At 40.7% G+C, this 14,209-nt stretch overlaps 1 protein-coding gene across 1 annotated transcript in view; it reads right to left on the bottom strand.

The window, feature by feature from the left end:
- The window catches only part of LOC140402561 (basic phospholipase A2 nigexine-like), a 45,791-nt gene that overhangs the window by 21,344 nt on the left and 10,238 nt on the right, over positions 1–14,209 (bottom strand). Inside the window, exon 3 of the mRNA XM_072490413.1 lies at positions 642–748. Within this exon, the coding sequence (XP_072346514.1) occupies positions 642–748 (107 nt within the window). The remainder of the gene's footprint in view (positions 1–641; positions 749–14,209) is intronic.

Genomic DNA, 14,209 nt, shown 5'->3' with positions numbered 1-14,209 from the left:
CCCAGCCCCCCCCCCCCCCCCGCCCCCAATCCCCACCGCCCCACTGCCCCCACTACCCTTGGCCCACCGTGAGGCCCACCACATCAGGGCCACGCTGGTCAAGACCTGCACTAATTCCTGCCCCCGTGATTCCCGGCCCAGAGGACCGGAGAATCCCGACGATTTGGAGAATATGGGGCAAATAAATCTTAATGACCCATTCACATTTTCCCGCTGGTGCCCGTCGGCGATCCCGTTTTCTGCCCGCGCTGGATTCTCCGCTGCCCGCTGCTGGTAGCGGATTTCCCGATGCGACGGAGAATCCGGCCCTTAGTCTCCCAAACGGAAAGTTCCGGGCCTGGTCTTTTGAGCATTCCCAATTTTAATCGGTTCACCATTGGTGGCCGTGTCTTCAGGTGTCTGGGCCCCAAGCTCCGAAATTCCCTCCCTCCACCTTTCCGCCTCTATTGAGACATTCCTTAAAACATCTTTAACAAAAGCTTTTGGTCAGTCACTTTGGATGTTTCATTACTCTGAAGGCACCACATAAATATAAGTTGTTGTTGTACTTTACTGATGTTGAACTATTGAGGGAAGGGAGAGGTCAGGAGGTCAGAGCAACTTCCTGAGGTCAACATCGGTTTTGTTTGCTGTTAACTTACCGCACTTGGGAATTCCATTCTCACAAATTGTCCTCTGCGACATATAATAGAGGGTACATCCTAATTTTACATCTTCTTCATAACAGTCATCGTGAACTTGACAGCATCTGAGTGGGTGACAAACATGAGCTATCATTTCAGATGTAAGTTTTTCACGGAGAGACTGAAACTCAGTCAGCGGCTTAATGATTCCAAACAAGCCTCAGATTGGGTTCCCAACTCTGAAGAATTGTCCTGGAGTTTTCAGGAACTAAAGATTAATCCTCAGGGAACTCATTTCACATAACCCACAATAGCCCACAACAAACATGGAGCCCCACCCACAACAAATATGGAGCTCAGCTCCCAACAAACATGGAGCCCCACCCACAATAAACATGGAGCCCAGCCCACATCAAACATGGAGCCCAGCCCACATCAAACATGGAGCCCAGCCCACACCAAACATGGAGCCCAGCCCACACCAAACATGGAGCACTGCCCACATCAAACATGGAGGCTGCCCACAACAAATGTGGCAATAACCTTCCCATGACAAATAGAGAACCTGTCCATGACCAACGTGGCTGACTGAAAAATTTGCTCTATCCACTGACAGACCAAAATGAACGCCTATTTTAACTTACTGCTTTTGTATTCTGATAGTGGGAGATTCCCAGGATTTCTAAGTAACAGCAGGTGTCCAGTTAAATTGGGTCATTCATTCAGGTGACCAGCTTTTCAAAAGTCAAAAGTCGGACACATTGAGAATCCTTTGGGAGCTCCGAGATGATGCTCACGTTGAGTGACCAATGGCAGGAGTCTGGGGAAGGGGCAGTTCAGATTAGGAGATCATGTGATGATATCTCCCAGAATATGTCCAATCAGAGTTGGATACCCTTTAAAGACTCCCAATTATTGAAGGCAGCGGTTATGAGCGACAGACTTCTATTTCAATGGACCGAATCTTCCGAGGAATGTCGATCACTGATCATCGGATTGCCACTCCTCTCACACTTACTTCCCTCGCTGCTGGTCTGTGATGTGGAGAGATGCCAACAGGGTGGGTCCAATTCCCGCATCTTCTGGGGTTATCCATGAAGGCCCCACCTTCTCAACCTTGACCCTCCCCTGAGGTGTGGTGACCCTCAGGTTAAATCACCAACAGTCAACTCTCTTCCTCAAAGGGGAAAGCAGCCTAAGGCCACCTGGGATTATGACAACTTTACCTTTTTCACTTACCTTGAACCGGAATTCATATTTTCCCACCTGGATCTCTGAACAGGGCCTCCTGGGAAATACTGAGCATAACTGCTCCTGGAGTCGGTGCCTCGCATAGCAGGAACAATGGAGTAATTACCCTGAGTAGCCCCTGTAAATTACCCCCAGCAAACACTCTAAATTACCTCAGTAATGCCTATACATTACCCCCAGTAACGCCTATACATCACTAACATAGAACATAACTGCAGAAGGAGGCCATTCAGCCCATTGAGTCTGCACCGACCCACTTAAGCCCTCACCTCCACCCCATCCCCGTAGCCCAACAACCTCTCCCAAACTTTTGTTTTTGGACAGCAAGGGCAATTTATCAAGGACAATCCACCTAACCTGCACGTGTTTGGACTGTGGGAGGAAACCGGAGAACCCGGAGGAAACCCACGCAGACACAGACTCCGCACAGACAGTGACTCAGCGGGGATTCGAACCTGGGACCCTGGCGCTGTGAAGCCACAGTGCTAGCCACTTGTGCTACCGTGCTGCTTACCTTGAACACGAGCTCAATTTTTCTCACCTGGACCCCTGAACAGGGCCTCCCGGGAAACGCTGAGCTTAAATACTCATGGAGTCGGTGCCTCACAGAGCAGGAACCACGGGGGTAGTGACCCTGAGTAACCCCCGTAAATTACCCCCCAGCAAACCTTATAAATTACCCCCAGTAATGCCAGTAAACAACTCCCAGTAACCCCTGTAAATTACCCCCAGTAACTCCTATACATTACCCCCAGCAAACCATATAAATTACCCCAGTAAATCCTATAAATTAACCCCAGTAACCCCTGAAAATTACCCCAGTAACTCCTCTAAATTACCCTCAGTAACTCCTATAAATTACCTCCAGTAATTCCTGTAAATTCCCCCCAGTAACCCCTATAAATTACCACCAGTAACTCCAATAAATTAAACCCAGTAACACCTATAAATTACCCCCAGTAACTCCTATAAATTACCCCAGTAACTCCTATAAATTACCCCCAGTAACTCCTATAAATTACCCCCAGGAACTCCTACAAATTACCCCCATTAACTCCTATAAATTACCCCCAGTAACTCCTATAAATTACCCCCAGGAACTCCTACAAATTACCCCCATTAACTCCTATAAATTACTCCAAGTAACTCCTATAAATTACACCCAGTAACCAGTATAAACTACCCCCAGTAACTCCTATGAATTACCCCCACTAACTCCTATAAATTCCCCACAGTAACTCCTGTAAATTACCCCCATTAACTCCTATAAATTACACCCAGTAACTCCTGTAAATTACCCCCAGTAACACCTGTAAATTACCCCCAGTAACTCCTACAAATTACCCCCAGTAACACCTATAAATTACCCCCAGTCGCTCCTACAAATTACACCCAGTAACTCCTATAAATTGCCCCAGTAACTCCTATAAATTACCCTGAGTAACTCCTACAAATTACACCCAAAAACTCCTATAAATTACTCCCAGTAACACCTGTAAATTAACCCCAGTAACTCCTACAAATTACACCCAGTAACTCCTATAAATTACCCCCATTAATGCCATAAGTTACACCCAGTAACTCCTGTAAATTACCCCCATTAACCCACATAAATTAAACACAGTAACTCCTATATATTACCCCCAGTAACTCCTGTAAATTACCCCCATTAACCCACATAAATTACACCCAGTATCTCCTATAAATTACCCCCAGTAACTGCTGTAAATTACCCCCAGTAACTCCTGTAAATTATCCCCATTAATCCCTATAAATTACATCCAGTAACTCCTGTAAATTACCCTGAATAACTCCTACAAATTACACCCAGTAACTCCTATAAATTACCCCCAGTAACTCCTACAAATTACACCCATTAACACCTACAAATAACCCCCATTAACCCCTATAAATTACACTCAGTAACTCCTATAAATTACCCTGAATAACTCCTACAAATTACACCCAGTAACTCCTACAAATTACCCCCAGTAACTCCTATAAATTACCCCCAGTAACTCCTGTAAATTACTCCCAGTAACTCCTATAAATTATCCCAGTAACTCCTATAAATTACCCCCAGTAACCAGTATAAATTACCCCCAGTAACACCTATAAATTACCCGCACTAACTCCTATAAATTACCCCCAGGAACTCCTACAAATTACCCCCATTAACTCCTATAAATTACCCCCAGTAACTCCTATAAATTACCCCCAGTAACCAGTATAAACTACCCCCAGTAACTCCTATAAATTACCCCCACTAACTCCTATAAATTCCCCACAGTAACTCCTGTAAATTACCCCCATTAACTCCTATAAATTACACCCAGCAACTCCTGTAAATTACCCCCAGTAACACATGTAAATTACCCCCAGTAACTCCTACAAATTACCCCCAGTAACACCTGTAAATTACACACATTAACCCCTATAAATTACACACGGTAACTCCTATAAATTACCCAAAGTAACTCCTATAAATTATCCCCGGTAACTCCTATAAATTACCCCCAGTAACTCCTACAAATTATCCCCAGGAACTCCTACAAATTACCCCCATTAACTCCTATAAATTACCCCAAGTAACTCCTATAAATTACCCCCAGTAACCAGTATAAACTACCCCCAGTAACTCCTATAAACTACCCACAGTAACTCCTATAAATTACCCCCACTAACTCCTATAAATTCCACACAGTAACTCCTGTAAATTACCGCCATTAACTCCTATAAATTACACCCAGTAACTCCTGTAAATTACCCCCAGTAACACCTGTAAATTACCCCCAGTAACTCCTGCAAATTACCCCTAGTAACACCTGTAAATTACCCCCAGTCGCTCCTACAAATTACACCCAGTAACTCCTATAAATTACCCTGAGTAACTCCTATAAATTACACCCAGTAACTCCTATAAATTACTCCCAGTAACTCCTGTAAATTAATCCCAGTAACACCTGTAAATTAACCCCAGTAACTCCTACAAATTACACCCAGTAACTCCTATAAATTACCCTGAGTAACTCCTACAAATTACACCCAGTAACTCCTATAAATTACACCCAGTAACTCCTTTAAATTACACCCAGTAACTCCTGTAAATTTCCCCCCAGTAACTCCTGTAAATTACACACAGTAACTCCTACAAATTACCCCCAGTAACTCCTATAAATTACCCCCAGTAACTGCTGTAAATTACTCCCAGTAACTCCTATAGATTATCCCAGTAACTCCTGTAAATTACCCCCAGTAACTCCTGTAAATTATCTCCATTAACCCCTATAAATTACATCCAGTAACTCCTGTAAATTACCCCTATTAACACCTGTAAATTACCCCCAGTAACTCCTACAAATTACACCCAGTAACTCCTACAAATTACACCCAGTAACTCCTATAAATTACCCCCAGTAACTCCTTTAAATTACACCCAGTAACTCCTGTAAATTTCCCCCCAGTAACTGCTGTAAATTACTCCCAGTAACTCCTATAGATTATCCCAGTCACTCCTGTAAATTACCCCCAGTAACTCCTGTAAATTCTCTCCATTAACCCCTATAAATTACATCCAGTAACCCCTGTAAATTACCCCCATTAACACCTGTAAATTACCCCCAGTAACTCCTACAAATTACACCCAGTAACTCCTACAAATTACTCCCAGTAACTCCTGTAAATTACCCCCAGTAACACCTGTAAATTACCCCCAGTAACTCCTACAAATTACACCCAGAAACCCCTACAAAGTACCCCCAGTAACTCCTGTAAATTACACCCAGTAACTCCTGTAAATTACCCCCAGTAACTCCAGTAAATTACACACAGTAACTCCTACAAATTACCCCCAGTAACTCCTGTAAATTACTCACAGTAACTCGTATAAATTACCCCCAGTAGCTCCTATAAATTACCCCCATTAACTCCTATAAATTACCCCAGTAACTCCTATAAATTACCCCAGTGACTCCTGTAAATTACACCCAGTAATTCCTATAAATTACCCCCAGTAACTCCTATAAATTACACCTAGTAACTCCTGTAAATTACCCCCAGTAACACCTGTAAATTACCCCCCGTAACTCCTACAAATTACACCCAGTAATTCCTATAAATTACCCTGAGTAACTCCTACAAATTACTCCCAGTAACTCCTGTAAATTACCCCCAGTAACACCTGTAAATTAACCCCAGTAACTCCTACAAATTACACCCAGTAACTCCTATAAATTACACCCAGTAACTCCTTCATATTACACCCGTAACTCCAATAAATTACCCCCATTAACTGCTATAAATTACACCCAGTAACTCCTGTAAATTACCCCCATTAACCCATATAAATTACACCCAGTAACTCCTATAAATTACCCCAGTATCTCCTATAAATTACCCCCAGTAACTGCTGTAAATTACCTCCAGTAACTCCTGTAAATTATCCCCATTAACCCCTATAAATTAGACCCAGGAACTCCTGTAAATTACCCCCATTAACCCTTATAAATTACACCCAGTAACTCCTATATATTACCCTGAATAACTCCTACAAATTACACCCAGTAACACCTACAAATAACCCCCATTAACACCTATAAATTACACTCAGTAACACCTATAAATTACCCTGAATAACTCCTACAAATTACACCCAGTAACCCCTACAAATTACCCCCAGTAACTCCTGTAAATTACCCCAAGTAACTCCTATAAATTATCCCAGTAACTCCTATAAATTACCCCCAGTAACCAGTCTAAATTACCCCCAGTAACACCTATAAATTACCCCCACTAACTCCTATAAATTACCCCCAAGAACCCCTACAAATTACCCCCATTAACTCCTATAAATTACCCCCAGTAACCAGTATAAACTACCCCCAGTAACTCCGATAAATTACCCATACTAACTCCTATAAATTCCCCACAGTAACTCCTGTAAATTACCCCCATTAACTCCTATAAATTGCACCCAGTAACTCCTGTAAATTACCCACAGTAACACATGTAAATTACCCCCAGTAACTCCTACATATTACACCCAGTAACTCCTATAAATTATCCTGAGTAACTCCTACAAATTACACCCAGTAACTCCTTTAAATTACACCCGTAACTCCAATAAATTACCCCCATTAACTCCTATAAATTACCCCCAGTAACTCCTGTAAATTACCCCCAGTAACACATGTAAATTACCCCCAGTAACACCTGTAAATTACCCCAGTAGCTCCTACAAATTACACCCAGTAACTCCTATAAATTATCCTGAGTAACTTCTACAAATTACACCCAGTAACTCCTAGAAATTACAGCCAGTAAATCCTGTAAATTTCCCCCCAGTAACTGCTGTAAATTACTCCCAGTAACTCCTATAGATTATCCCAGTCACTCCTGTAAATTACCCCCAGTAACTCCTGTAAATTCTCTCCATTAACCCCTATAAATTACATCCAGTAACCCCTGTAAATTACCCCCATTAACACCTGTAAATTACCCCCAGTAACTCCTACAAATTACACCCAGTAACTCCTGCAAATTACTCCCAGTAACTCCTGTAAATTACCCCCAGTAACACCTGTAAATTACCCCCAGTAACTCCTACAAATTACACCCAGAAACCCCTACAAAGTACCCCCAGTAACTCCTGTAAATTACACCCAGTAACTCCTGTAAATTACCCCCAGTAACTCCTGTAAATTACACACAGTAACTCCTACAAATTACCCCCAGTAACTCCTGTAAATTACTCACAGTAACTCGTATAAATTACCCCCAGTAGCTCCTATAAATTACCCCCATTAACTCCTATAAATTACCCCAGTAACTCCTATAAATTACCCCAGTGACTCCTATAAATTACACCCAGTAATTCCTATAAATTACCCTGAGTAACTCCTACAAATTACACCCAGTAACTCCTATAAATTACACCTAGTAACTCCTGTAAATTACCCCCAGTAACTCCTACAAATTACACCCAGTAACTCCTATAAATTACACCCAGTAACTCCTATAAATTATCGTGAGTAACTTCTACAAATTACACCCAGTAACTCCTAGAAATTACACCTAGTAACTCCTGTAAATTACCCCCAGTAACACCTGTAAATTACACCCGTAACTCCAATAAATTACCCCCATTAACTGCTATAAATTACACCCAGTAACTCCTGTAAATTACACCCATTAACCCCTATAAATTACACCCGGTAACTCCTATAAATTACCCTGAGTAACTCCTACAAATTACACCCAGAAACTCCTTTAAATTAAACCCGTAACTCCAATACATTACCCCCATTAACTGCTATAAATTACACCCAGTAACTCCTGTAAATTACCCCCATTAACCCCTATAAATTACACCCAGTAACTCCTATAAATTACCCCAGAATCGCCTATAAATTACCCCCAGTAGCTCCTGTAAATTATCCCCATCAACCCCAATAAATTACACACAGGAACTCCTGTAAATTACCCCCATTAACCCCTACAAATTACACCCAGTAACCCCTGCAAATAACCCCCATTAACCCCTATAAATTACACCCAGTAACTACTATAAATTACCCTGAATAACTCCTACAAATTACACCCAGTAACCCCTACAAATTATCCCCAGTAACTCCTATAAATTACACCCAGTAACTCCTGTAAATTACCCCCAGTAACTTCTGTAAATTACACACAGTAACTCCTACAAATTACCCCCATTAACTCCTATAAATTGCCCCTAGTATCTCCTATAGATTACCCCCAGTAACCAGTATAAACTACCCCCAGTAACTTCTATAAATTACCCCCACTAACTCCTATAAATTAGACCCCATGACTCCTGTAAATTACCCCAAGTAACTCCTACAAATTACCCCCAGTAACACCTGTAAATTACCCCCAGTAACTCCTACAAATTACACCCAGTAACTCCTATAAATTACCCCCAGTAGCTCCTATAAATTACACCCAGTAACACCTATAAATTACCCTGAGAAACTCCTTCAAATTACACCCAGTAACTCCTATAAATTACTCCCAGTAACTCCAATAAATTACCCCCATTAACTGCTATAAATTACACCCAGTAACTCCTGTAAATTACCCCCATTAACCCCTATAAATTACACCCAGTAACTCCTATAAATTACCCCAGTATCTCATATAAATTACCCCCAGTAACTCCTATAAATTACCCCCAGTAAATCCTATAAATTACCCCCAGTAACTCCTATAAATTACCCCCAGTAACTCCTATAAATTACCCCCAGTAGCTCCTATAAATTACCCCCAGTAACTCCTATAAATTACCCCCAGTAGCTCCTGTAAATTATCCCCATTAACCTTTATAAATTATACCCAGTAACTCCTGTAAATTACTCCCATTAACCCTTATAAATTACACCCAGTAACTCCGATAAATTACCCTTAATAACTCCTACAAATTGCACCCAGTAACCCCTACAAATAAGCCCCATTAACCCCTATAAATTACAACCAGTAACTCCTATAAATTACCCTGAATAACTCCTGCAAATTACACCCAGTAACCCCTACAAATTACCCCCAGTAACTCCTATAAATTACACCCAGTAACTCCTGTAAATTACCCCCAGTAACTCCTGTAAATTACCCCCAGTAACTCCTGTAAATTACCCCCAGTAACTCCTATAAATTACCCCCAGTAACTCCTATAAATTACCCCCAGTATCTCCTATAAATTACCCCCAGTAACTCCTGTAAATTACTCCGAGTAACTCCTATAAATTATCCCAGTAACTCCTATAAATTACCCCCAGTAACTCCTATAAATTACCCCAGTGACCAGTATAAATTACCCCCAGTAACTCCTATAAATTACACGCAGTAACTCCTATAAATTACCCCCAGTAACTCCTATAAATTACCACCAGTAACTCCTGTAAATTACTCCGAGTAACTCCTATAAATTATCCCAGTAACTCCTATAAATTACCCCAGTAACTCCTATAAATTACCCCCAGTAACCAGTCTAAATTACCCCCAGTAACACCTATAAATTACCCCCACTAACTCCTATAAATTACCCCCAGGAACCCCTACAAATTACCCCCATTAACTCCTATAAATTACCCCCAGTAACTCCTATAAATTACCCCCAGTAACCAGTATAAACTACCCCCAGTAACTCCTATAAATTACCCCCACTAACTCCTATAAATTCCCCACAGTAACTCCTGTAAATTACCCCCATTAACTCCTATAAATTGCACCCAGTAACTCCTGTAAATTACCCACAGTAACACATGTAAATTACCCCCAGTAACTCCTACAAATTACCCCCAGTAGCTCCTACATATTACACCCAGTAACTCCTATAAATTATACTGTGTAACTCCTACAAATTACACCCAGTAACTCCTTTAAATTATACCCGTAACTCCAATAAATTACCCCCATTAACTCCTATAAATTACACCCAGTAACGCCTGTAAATTACCCCCAGTAACACATGTAAATTACCCCCAGTAACTCCTACAAATTACCCCCAGTAACACCTGTAAATTACCCCCAGTAGCTCCTCCAAATTACACCCAGTAACTACTATAAATTATCCTGAGTAACTTGTACAAATTACACCCAGTAACTCCTATAAATTACCCCCAGTAACTCCTTTAAATTACACGCGTAACTCCAATAAATTACCCCCATTAACTGCTATAAATTACACCCAGTAACTCCTGTAAAATACACCCATTAACCCCTATAAATTACACCCGGTAACTCCTATAAATTACCCTGAGTAACTCCTACAAATTACCCCCAGTAACTCCTTTAAATTACACGCGTAACTCCAATAAATTACCCCCATTAACTGCTATAAATTACACCCAGTAACTCCTGTAAAATACACCCATTAACCCCTATAAATTACACCCGGTAACTCCTATAAATTACCCTGAGTAACTCCTACAAATTACACCCAGAAACTCCTTTAAATTACCCCCAGTAACTCCTTTAAATTACACCCAGTAACTCCTTTAAATTAAACCCGTAACTCCAATACATTACCCCCATTAACTGCTATAAATTACACCCAGTAACTCCTGTAAATTACCCCCATTAACCCCTATAAATTACACCCAGTAACTCGTATAATTTACCCCAGAATCGCCTATAAATTACCCCCAGTAGCTCCTGTAAATTATCCCCATCAACCCCTATAAATTACACACAGGAACTCCTGTAAATTACCCCCATTAACCCCTACAAATTACACCCAGTAACTCCTATAAATTACCCTGAATAACCCCTCCAAAATACACCCAGTAACCCCTACAAATAACCCCCATTAACCCCTATAAATTACACCCAGTAACTACTATAAATTACCCTGAATAACTCCTACAAATTACACCCAGTAACCCCTACAAATTATCCCCAGTAACTCCTATAAATTACACCCAGTAACTCCTGTAAATTACCCCCAGTAACTCCTGTAAATTACACACAGTAACTCCTACAAATTACCCCCATTAACTCCTATAAATTGCCCCTAGTAACTCCTATAGATTACCCCCAGTAACCAGTATAAACTACCCCCAGTAACTTCTATAAATTACCCCCACTAACTCCTATAAATTAGACCCCATGACTCCTGTAAATTACCCCAAGTAACTCCTACAAATTACCCCCAGTAACACCTGTAAATTACCCCCAGTAACTCCTACAAATTACACCCAGTAACTCCTATAAATTACACCCAGTAACTCATTTAAATTACACCCGTAACTCCAATAAATTACCCCCATTAACTGCTATAAATTACACCCAGTAACTCCTGTAAATTACCCCCATTAACCCCTATAAATTACACCCAGTAACTCCTATAAATTACACCCGTAACTCCAATAAATTACCCCCATTAACTGCTATAAATTACACCCAGTAACTCCTATAAATTACCCCAGTATCTCCTATAAATTACCCCCAGTAACTCCTATAAATTACCCCCAGTAACTCCTATAAATTACCCCAGTAACTCCTATAAATTACCCCCAGTAGCTCCTGTAAATTATCCCCATTAACCTTTATAAATTACACCCAGTAACTCCTGTAAGTTACTCCCATTAACCCCTATCAATTACACCCAGTAACTCCTATAAATTACCCTGAATAACTCCTACTAATTACACCCAGTAACCCCTACAAATAAGCCCCATTAACCCCTATAAATTACAACCAGAACTCCTATAAATTACCCTGAATAACTCCTTCAAATTACACCCAGTAACCCCTAGAAATTACCCCCAGTAACTCCTATAAATTACACCCAGTAACTCCTGTAAATTACCCCCAGTAACTCCTGTAAATTACCCCCAGTAACTCCTATAAATTACCCCCAGTAACTCCTATAAATTACCCCCAGTAAGTCCTATAAATTACCCCAGTGACCAGTATAAATTACCCCCAGTAACTCCTATAAATTACACCCAGTAACTCCTATAAATTACCACCAGTAACTCCTGTAAATTACTCCGAGTAACTCCTATAAATTATCCCAGTAACTCCTATAAATTACCCCAGTGACCAGTATAAATTACCCCCAGTAACTCCTATAAATTACATGCAGTAACTCCTGTAAATTACCCCCATTAACTCCAATAAATTACACCCAGTAACTCCAATAAATTACCCCCAGTAACACCTGTAAATTACCCCCAGTAACTCCTATAAATTACCCTCAGTAACTCCTACAACTTACCCCCATTAACTGCTATAAATTACACCCAGTAACTCCTGTAAATTACCCCCATTAACCGCTATAAATTAAACCCAGTAACATCTATAAATTACCCTGAATAACTCCTATAAATTACCCCCAGTAACTCCTATAAATTACCCCCAGTATCTCCTATAAATTACCCCCAGTAACTCCTGTAAATTACTCCGAGTGACTCCTATAAATTATCCCAGTAACTCCTATAAATTACCCCCAGTAACTCCTATAAATTACCCCAGTGACCAGTATAAATTACCCCCAGTAACTCCTATAAATTACACGCAGTAACTCCTATAAATTACCCCCAGTAACTCCTATAAATTACCACCAGTAACTCCTCTAAATTACTCCGAGTAACTCCTATAAATTATCCCAGTAACTCCTATAAATTACCCCAGTGACCAGTATAAGTTACCCCCAGTAACTCCTATAAATTACACGCAGTAACTCCTGTAAATTACCCCCATTAACTCCTATAAATTACCCCCAGTAACACCTGTAAATTACCCCCAGTAACTCCTACAAATTACACCCAGTAACTCCTATAATTTACCCTGAGTAACTCCTACAACTTACCCCCATTAACTCCTGTAAATTACCACCAGTAACTCCTGTAAATTACTCCGAGTAACTCCTATAAATTATCCCAGTAACTCCTATAAATTACCCCAGTGACCAGTATAAGTTACCCCCAGTAACTCCTATACATTACACCCAGTAACTCCTGTAAATTACCCCCATTAACCCCTATAAATTACACCCAGTAACTCCTATAAATTACCCTGAAAAACTCCTACAAATTACACCCAGTAACCCCTACAAATTACCCCCAGTAACTACTGTTAATTTCCCCCCCAGTAACTCCTACAAATTACCCCAAGTAATCCCTATAAATTACCCCCAGTAACTCCAATACATTACCCCCAGTACCTCCTAAAAGTTACCCCCAGTAACTCCTATAAATTACCCCAGTAAATCCTATAAATTACCACCAGTACCTCCTACAAGTTACCCCCAGCAACTCCTATAAATTACCCCAGTAACTCCTATAAATTACCCCCAGTAACTCCTATAAATTACCCCCAGTAACTCCTATATGTTACCCTCAGTAACTCCTAAAAATTCCCCCCATTAACTCCTTCAAACTACCCCCAGTAACTCCTATAAATTATCACCAGTAACCCCTATACGTTACCCTCAGTAACTGCGATAAATTACCCCCATTAACTCCTATAAATTACCCCCAGTACCTCCTACAAGTTACACCTAGTAACTCCTATAAATTACCCCAGTATCTCCTATAAATTACCCCCAGTAACTCCTATACGTTACCCTCAGTAACTGCTGTAAATTACCCCAAGTAACTCCTATATGTTACCCTCAGTAACTCCTAAAATTTAACCCCAGTAACTCCTACAAATTACCCCCAGTAACTCCTATAATTTACCCCCAGTAACTCCTATACTTTACCCTCAGTAACTGCGATAAATTACCCCATTAACTCCTATAAATTACCCCAGTAACTCCTAGAAATTACCACAAGTAACTCCTATGCGTTATCCTCAGTAACTGCAAT

The sequence above is a fragment of the Scyliorhinus torazame genome, chromosome 25 (assembly GCF_047496885.1).
Source record: "Scyliorhinus torazame isolate Kashiwa2021f chromosome 25, sScyTor2.1, whole genome shotgun sequence".
NCBI lineage: Eukaryota > Metazoa > Chordata > Chondrichthyes > Carcharhiniformes > Scyliorhinidae > Scyliorhinus > Scyliorhinus torazame.
Note: the sequence above shows the minus strand (reverse complement) of the source record. Positions and strands in the feature narration are given on the sequence as shown.